This window comes from Mercurialis annua, linkage group LG1-X (genome assembly GCF_937616625.2).
Source record: "Mercurialis annua linkage group LG1-X, ddMerAnnu1.2, whole genome shotgun sequence".
NCBI classification, from domain to species: Eukaryota; Viridiplantae; Streptophyta; class Magnoliopsida; order Malpighiales; family Euphorbiaceae; genus Mercurialis; species Mercurialis annua.
This window is the reverse complement of record NC_065570.1, coordinates 20029300-20037342: the sequence shown is the minus strand read 5'-3', so window position 1 is coordinate 20037342 and position 8043 is coordinate 20029300. Positions and strand designations below refer to the sequence as shown.

General features: G+C 41.0%; 1 protein-coding gene across 1 annotated transcript; it reads left to right on the top strand.

The window, feature by feature from the left end:
- The first annotated feature begins 487 nt into the window (after positions 1-487).
- LOC126666671 (uncharacterized) lies at positions 488-7009 on the top strand. The gene is made up of 5 exons (XM_050359512.1): positions 488-2581; positions 5208-5630; positions 5736-5898; positions 6802-6856; positions 6970-7009. Exons 1-5 carry the CDS (start codon positions 488-490, stop codon positions 7007-7009), a joined length of 2775 nt encoding a protein of 924 aa, XP_050215469.1.
- Positions 7010-8043: the final 1034 nt, after the last annotated feature.

The following is an 8043-nucleotide window of genomic DNA, read 5'->3' as shown; positions in this document are numbered from 1 at the left end:
AGGGGGTCACATATTGACTAGCTTAAACCATACAATCATTGCCCTAATCCCTAAAATCCCTAAACCTCTCATAGTCTCCGATTTTCGACCCATAAGCCTTTGTTCAGTCTTTTACAAGATAATATCTAAAATCCTTACATCCAGACTTCAAAACGTTGTACCTGTCTTAACTTCCCAAAATCAAAATGCTTTTACAAAAGGGCGGTCCATTTTGGACAATGTCCTACTGGCCCATGAACTGATTCACTATTTGAAAACCCGACCTTCAGGAAACACCCATTTCATGGCTCTAAAATTAGATATCAGCAAAGCCTATGACCGGCTGGAGTGGCCATACATTCATTCTATTCTTACTGCTTGGGGTTTCCACCCCATCTTTATTGAATGGATCATGAAGTGTATTACATCTGTAACGTACTCAGTCTGAATTAATGGATCCTCCCACGGTTTCTTTAAACCAACTCAAGGCATAAGACAAGGAGATCCAATGTCTCCTTTGATATATGTCCTATGTTCTGAAGGCTTGACTCAGATAATCAGTTCAGCAATCCTAGATAAATCCCTTCAAGGCATTAAACTCAATTACAGATGTCCAACAATCACCCATTTGCTTTTTGCGGATGATACCATAATCTTCTCCAAGGCCACCCTTCCTGCAATCTTAAACATCCAGCTTATCCTCAATACATATGCCCAACAAAGTGGTCAGTGCATCAATTACAAAAAATCTTCAGTTTTCTACAGCGCAAATGTAGATGAGTACCAAAGCCAGCTATATACTGAGATGTTAGGCATTCCGCAAAATGCAATTCAGGAAAAGTACTTGGGCCTTCCGTATCAAATTTTGAGATCCAAAAATCAGACCTTCTCACACATCATCTCTGCTATTGCTTCAAAATTAGCCGGATGGAAAGAAAATTTTTTATCCTCAGCAGGGAAGGAAATTATGATTAAAGCAGTTGCAATGGCTATCCCAATTTATGGCATGATGTGTTTCAGACTTCCACAGTCTCTTTGCCATCGTATTCACCACCTAGTTAGACAGTTCTGGTGGGGTCAGAAAGAATCTGAAAAGAAAATGTGCTGGATAGCTTGGAGTAAGATGAGCCACAGAAAATGGGAAGGGGGTCTAGGGTTTAAGGATTTGCAAGCATTCAATCAAGCCCTTTTGGGTAAACAATTCTGGAGAATTATGAAAAATCCTAACTCTTTGCTTTACAAAGTCTATCAAAGCAAGTATTTTCCTTCTTCTACAATACTTGAGGGCAGATTGTCTGGACGGCCATCATGGGGATGGAGAAGTTTGCTTTGGGGTAGAGATCTCCTTATGAAAGGATTGCGCTGGCAAATTAACAGTGGATCATCACTCCAATACTTTCGGGATCCCTGGATACCGGGGTCTTACCCCTTTCTTCCAAAACCCTTATTTCTACAGACACCGCTCTCAGGAAGGATATCGGAGTTAATTAATCCAGTCACACGGGATTGGAATTCAGCATTAATCTTGAACACATTTGCGAAAGAAGATGCTGACAGAATTCTTGCTCTACCATTACCTTACTGGCCTCATGAAGATAGACTGATTTGGCACTACAAACCTGACGGAGAATATACAGTCAAGTCTGGATATCATATTGCTCTCAATAACGGATTCAGAGAATATACTTCGCTGATAACCCAATTATCCAAACAGGACTGGAAATACTTATGGGAGTTATCATTACCAAATAAAATCAAGATATTCATTTGGCGCTGCATACATGATGGTTTGCCAACGGGAGCTGCACTCCATCAACGACTTCTTCTTCCCCCAGACTGCTCTTACTGCACTGAACGTGAAACATTAACCCACCTCCTATTCACTTGCCCATTCGCTAAACAGATATGGTTTAAAGGACCACTCCATTACCGATCAACTGCTGACATTTCATCAAATTTTGCAATCCAATGGAAGAAAATTACAATGCAGCTTAAAGATCTCGACCCTGGTAACAAAGCCATAACTATCTTTGGCTTTTCTTTGTGGCACATCTGGAAAGCCAGGAACAACCTCATTTTCAAAGATGATATACCCACACCTGAGGACACAATCCACAGTATTTTAAGGGACGCAGAAGAATTCCAGCAGTCCATGAAAAAATCACCGATTCCTCATCCTTGTAGATCAAGCAATCACATTCACATCACAAATATCCAAGGAATTCCGACAGGATTTATAAAGCTAAATTATGATGCTGCTGTCGATGCACGAAAGAAAAGAGGTTTTGTAGGAATTGTGTCTAAAGATGAACATATGTGCTTGAAAGGTAAGTTCTCGGCAGCATACAGATTTATTTGGGACCCGGGCATTTTGGAAATGTTGGCTCTTCGAGAAGCAATGAATTGGGCAATTTCAAAAGGTTGGAAAAATACAATCTTCGAATGTGATGCTCTCCAAATTACCACTATAATCAAATCTCAAAAATGCTCCATAGCAAGTCTTCAAGGTGTTTGTGCAGATATCTGGCATCTTCAAAATTCCTTCGATAATATTGTCTTCCAATCAGTACCTCGACAACAAAACACAGAAGCGCATAATTGGGTGCAGCAGATTAAACGTTGTATCCTCCCTTAGTTAAGTTTTATGTTTCTTATTTTGTATTGTACTTTGAATGATTCTTCAATAATATATCTCCGTTAAAAAAAAAAAAAAAAGTTCTTTTAAACCACTAGCTTAATTGGTGTTAAATAGTTTAATCCTTTAAGTTACTTTATTCATTGTTCTATATTGTTTTTTTTATATTAATTTACGAAATTGGTTTCGACTTATTAATTAGCGATTTAAATAATATTATTATTATTTATAATTTGAAATTTAATTTGGGCATTAAAATTTTATATTTTTATTTAATATTAATTTTATAAAAAAATTTACAGAATTTTAAATTAAATTATTTATTTGGACTATATTAAATGAGTATTGGGAATTTCATATTAATTTGAAAGTTTGTCAAATAAATTATATTATTTTTAAGGCATAAAATAATATTTGAATATTTAAAAATTAAATTAATAATTATCATTAATTATTATTTAATTGTTAAATTAATATTTTTGGGTTAGAATGCCTTTGGAATTAAAGTTATATTTTAGCCTTATTTTGATGGTTAATTATTTGAGATATTTTTGTCGATAGTCATAATTACTTGGGTTTCAAGCTATTGAGTTCTATTTTTGATATTAATTAATATTTTGTTTAATATTAATTATAAACTGTGGTTTATAACTCTGGAATTTCAGTTGGGTCGGTTTGGACTTGGGTCACCGACATGTGGGTTTAGTTTGGTAGTTTTAAAAAAAAAATTCGGCTAACCCACTATTTGAGGAATTAATTTTATTTATCAATTAAATATTATTTTAATAATATTTTCGGATTGGATTTAAGTGCGAACTCAATAGTCTTGAATTAATTACGGCATTACAATTTATTTGAGAATTGTATTTCAATGTGATTTATCTGGTTATTTAATTGTGCTAGTCCTACGTGGTGTCTAGTGATCTTAGAGTTAGGGGTCGTTCAGATATTGATCTATTTATTATTTTAGACCCGTCGACTGCTCGTGCTTCGGTGTCTACGCAGGGTTAGCTGTTTGCCAAGATCACGTGGATAAGCAAGCAGTGAGTTTGTAGTGCTATTTGCCGCTTTATTAAGTACCGCATCATATTTTAATATTATAAATGTTTGTGAACTGTTTTTACGGATTATGGATCTGGATTAAAACGAGCTACTCGATAGGCTTGTATCGAGACTGTGTGCACCGGTAAGTACTCTGGGAAACGGCAGACTAAAGTCTTGCTTACGCTGGTATATTTATATGACGAGGATTTGTTCCCGTCCACTCTGGGTTTATCGGTATGCTATGTCATACTTACGCTGGGATCATTTCAATACTGTTTTCCATAATCATATTATATTAGTATAAAAAATGTTTTGATTTAAGTGTTTTAAACTTAATAAATGTAAATAGTATTGCGAACTCATCTCAGTATATCTGACCCCGGTTTTTTCCCAAATTTTCCAGGTTTATGATTTGAAAGCTGGTCCACTCCGATTCTTTTAATTCCTCAGAGGTTTTCATGTTATTAAACTAGTTTCTGTTTTCGTACTCTTAGACTGCAGTAGAACTAGTTATTTATTTCATTTGATATTTCACTTTGGATTTGTCGATATTTTCGATTATTTATATTTGGCATGATTACTCTGTATTACGATATTATTATATTTAACGCATGCTGTGGAATATTCAAGATATTTAAGTTATTTATATTAGAACCGTAATATAAATTGCTAGACCTAGGTTGGAGTCTCGGTTGCCCCGGAGCAATTTCTGAAGATTTAAATGTTTAATTGATTTCCACAAGGCTTGCTACGGGTTTTGGTACAACCATACCCATACCCTAGCGCCAGTCACGATTCATGAAATTGGGTCGTGACAAAGTTGGTATCAGAGCTTTAGTTTCGAACTAAGGCCAAATTTTTTGCATGTTACGTGTTTATCGCTTTAAGGCATGTTAAGTGTTACTGTTGTGTCATAGGATCTACTGCGGAATTAGGATTCAAGTTTTGTCTTTTGAAACGTCATTATTTGTTTTCAAAACTTTCTACCTTCACCTTTAGGAGTGTTGAGTCGGTCTTATGTGTTGTTGATGTTTTACTTTGCGAAATTTTTGCTTTACTCTGGAATGTTAGTGTTATTACTCTGGATAAATTGTTGATTTGTGAACTATTAAATTATACTCTGGTGTTGCCATATGGGCATTGTTTGAGATTTGTTGTTTCCTTCTTAGGAATGAACACTCGTGGGCGTGCTGCAGCTCAGGCTTAGGCTGAAGCTGATGACGCTATGTCGATTGAGGTTAACCAGCATGAACCAGAGGTTCAAGTTGGCAGGGGACGTGCAGGTGGAGTTCCGGCTGGTAGAGGCCGAGCTGGCAGAGGTCAGGGTGGTAGAGGTCAGGCTGCTGGAGGCAGAGGTAGGGGACGTGGTGGTGTAGGCTTTCAGGCACCAGGCGTGCCACAAGCTCCTATCGATCCATTTGACTTCACGACATTTCTTGCTGGGATCACTGCACTCCAGAATAATCAAGTGCAACTGCAGGCGGGACAGATCGCCATGCAGAACCAGTATGCTATGCTGGGACAGATTGTGCAGAAACAGGTACCACAGGCTGGTGGTGTTGCGGTTTGTGGTGCTGGAATCACTGACAGAGACTTGGTGTTGGCTTATTTGAGGCTGAAGCCGACTGAGTTTGCAGGCGACGGCGACGCCCTAGATTTTCTGGAGGAGGTTGAGCAGAATGCTCAGAGACTACAGGCTTCTGAGAGACAGACCGTTATGCTAGTGGAGATGTCCTTGAAGGGTGCTGCAAATGACTGGTTTCGCAGGGAGATTCGCGCAGTTATGGCTACTATTACATGGGCGGACTTTGTGACACAATTCAAGGAATTTTATCTACCTTTCTCAGTGACAGAAGGTTTCAGAGACAGACTGCTGGTTCTGAGGAGAGGAGACAGATCAGTACATGAGTACACTACTGAGTTTCTGAGACTAAGTCGCTTTGCCCCAGATCTGCAGACTGACCAGCAGAGGGTGAACGACAGATACGTGAAGGGTCTGGGTGCTGACTTTATTAGTCTTCTGACTGAGACGACCAAGGAATTTTCTGCTGTAGTGGACAGTGCCCGTCGGATGGAGGCAAATTTACTGCACTTTGGGAGAATGACTGAGACGAAGAAGGCGAGCGGTGTTGTTCAGACGAGTGGGCAGCATGGTGGTAGCAACAGCTATCAGCACAAGCCTTCCCAATACAAGAGTCAGAAAGGGGGTGTTCGAAAAGGGTATCAGCCGTATTCTCACAGTTCTGGTTACAGTGGGAGTAGCCGTGGATCTGGTCGCGGTTACAGTGGTACTTCTAGCGTCCCGTTTTGTCAGAACTGCAGGCGCAGACATTCGGGACAGTGCACAGTGGCACCAGGTAGTTGCTATGCTTGTGGCCAGCAGGGTCACTTTGCTAGGGAGTGTCCGTCATCTGGACAGCATATGTCATCGGCTAGTGTTGCTCAGCCGTTCTTTCGGCAGCAGAGGCCCGTTTTCACTCCTTCGGCAGGGTATTCTCAACCTGTCGCTTCGTTTGGTGGCCAGCGGGGCCGTGGTTCAGGAGGGCGTGGCTTTGGTGGCCGTGGGAACGGTGGTAGAGGCTCGGGTAGCTCCAGTTCTTCTCAGGCACCGCAGCAGGGACAGGGTCAGGCCAGAGTATTTGCTCTGACTCCTCAGGATGCTCGTGCATCAAACGCTGTGGTGCAAGGTACTGTTCCCATTTCATTTGTAGATTCCTTGGTCTTATTTGATGCGGGTGCAACACACTCTTTTGTTTCTTCGAGTTTTGCTACTAAGTTGGGTGTGACACCATCTAGGTTGTTAGAGCCTTTATCTGTATCTACGCCTTTGTCTGATAGTGTTGTGGTGGACGTGGTCTTTCCGTCTTGTTCTGTGGCTATACATGGTAGGGATCTTAGTGCTGATTTGATTATGCTTGACGTGTTATCTTTTGATGTCATCTTAGGGATGGATTGGCTTTCACGCCATTTTGCTTCTATCGACTGTCGAGGGAAGTCGGTATTGTTTGGGATTCCTGGTGATATGCCTTTTTCCTTCCAAGGGGAAAAGACAGAAGCACGTAAGAATCTAATTTCGGCGATCAAGGCCAAGCGTATGATGGGCAAAGGTTGCCAGGCTTTCTTAGCAGTGGTTCGTGATTTAGAGGGTGACAGTGGTGATGTGCATGGTGTTCTAATAGTGAATGAGTTCACTGATGTGTTTCCAGAGGAGTTGCCTGGATTACCACCTGATCGTGACATTGAGTTCTGTATCGATGTTGCTCCGGGAACAGCTCCTATTTCGATACCTCCGTATCGGATGGCTCCTGCAGAGCTGAAAGAGCTGAAGAAACAGTTACAGGAATTGCTTGATAGTGGTTTTATCAGACCGAGTACTTCTCCGTGGGGTGCTCCTGTGTTGTTTGTCAAGAAGAAGGATGGGTCATTTCGGCTGTGTATTGACTACAGACAGCTGAACAAGGTTACTATCAAGAACCGGTACCCTCTTCCTCGTATTGATGATTTGTTTGACCAGTTGGAGGGTGCTAAGTGCTTTTCGAAGATTGACTTGAGATCCGGGTATCATCAACTTCGGATACGAGATGTCGATGTGCCTAAGACTGCTTTCAGAACGCGGTATGGGCATTTCGAGTTTATGGTCATGTCTTTTGGGTTAACTAAAGCACCAGCAGCGTTTAGGGATATGATGAACCGGGTTTTCAAGCCGTTTCTGGATCAGTTCGTTATTGTGTTTATTGATGACATACTGATTTACTCTCGGAGTGAGGAGGAGCATGCTTTCCACTTGAGAACGATACTGCAGACTTTGCGTGAGCATCAGCTGTATGCTAAGTTCTCGAAGTGCGAATTCTGGCTGGATCAAGTTACTTTCTTAGGACACGTGGTGTCAAAGGATGGGATCAAGGTTGATCCGACAAAGATTGAGGCAGTTATGGATTGGCAGAGGCCGAGGTCAGTTACCGAGATCAGAAGTTTTCTAGGGTTAGCTGGCTACTATCGTCGGTTCGTGCAAGATTTCTCCAGAATATCTGCACCGATGACTAAACTGACACAGAAGGGTTTTAAGTTTGAGTGGACTGACAAGTGCGAGGCGAGCTTTGAGAAGCTCAAAGAGATTTTGACTACAGCTCCTGTATTGGCTTTGCCATCTGGCATCGAGGGATTCACTGTGTATGTGATGCTTCCCGTATCGGTTTGGGTTGCGTTCTGATGCAACATGGTAAGGTGATTGCCTATGCTTCTCGCCAGCTGAAGAAGCATGAGGTGAATTATCCTACCATGATCTGGAGTTCGCAGCTGTGGTCTTTGCTCTCAAGATTTGGAGGCACTATTTGTACGGTGCGACTTGCGAGATCTTCACTGGTCATAAGAGTCTGAAGTACATT

Coding starts and splice junctions, on each gene's coding strand:
- LOC126666671 (XM_050359512.1), top strand. CDS start 488: ATGTCTCCTTTGATATATGTCCTATGTTCTGAAGGCTTGACTCAGATA. Junction 2,582..5,207: donor ACACAGAAGCGCATAATTGG/GTGCAGCAGATT, acceptor CAGGTACCACAG/GCTGGTGGTGTTGCGGTTTG. Junction 5,631..5,735: donor TGCAGACTGACCAGCAGAGG/GTGAACGACAGA, acceptor CGTCGGATGGAG/GCAAATTTACTGCACTTTGG.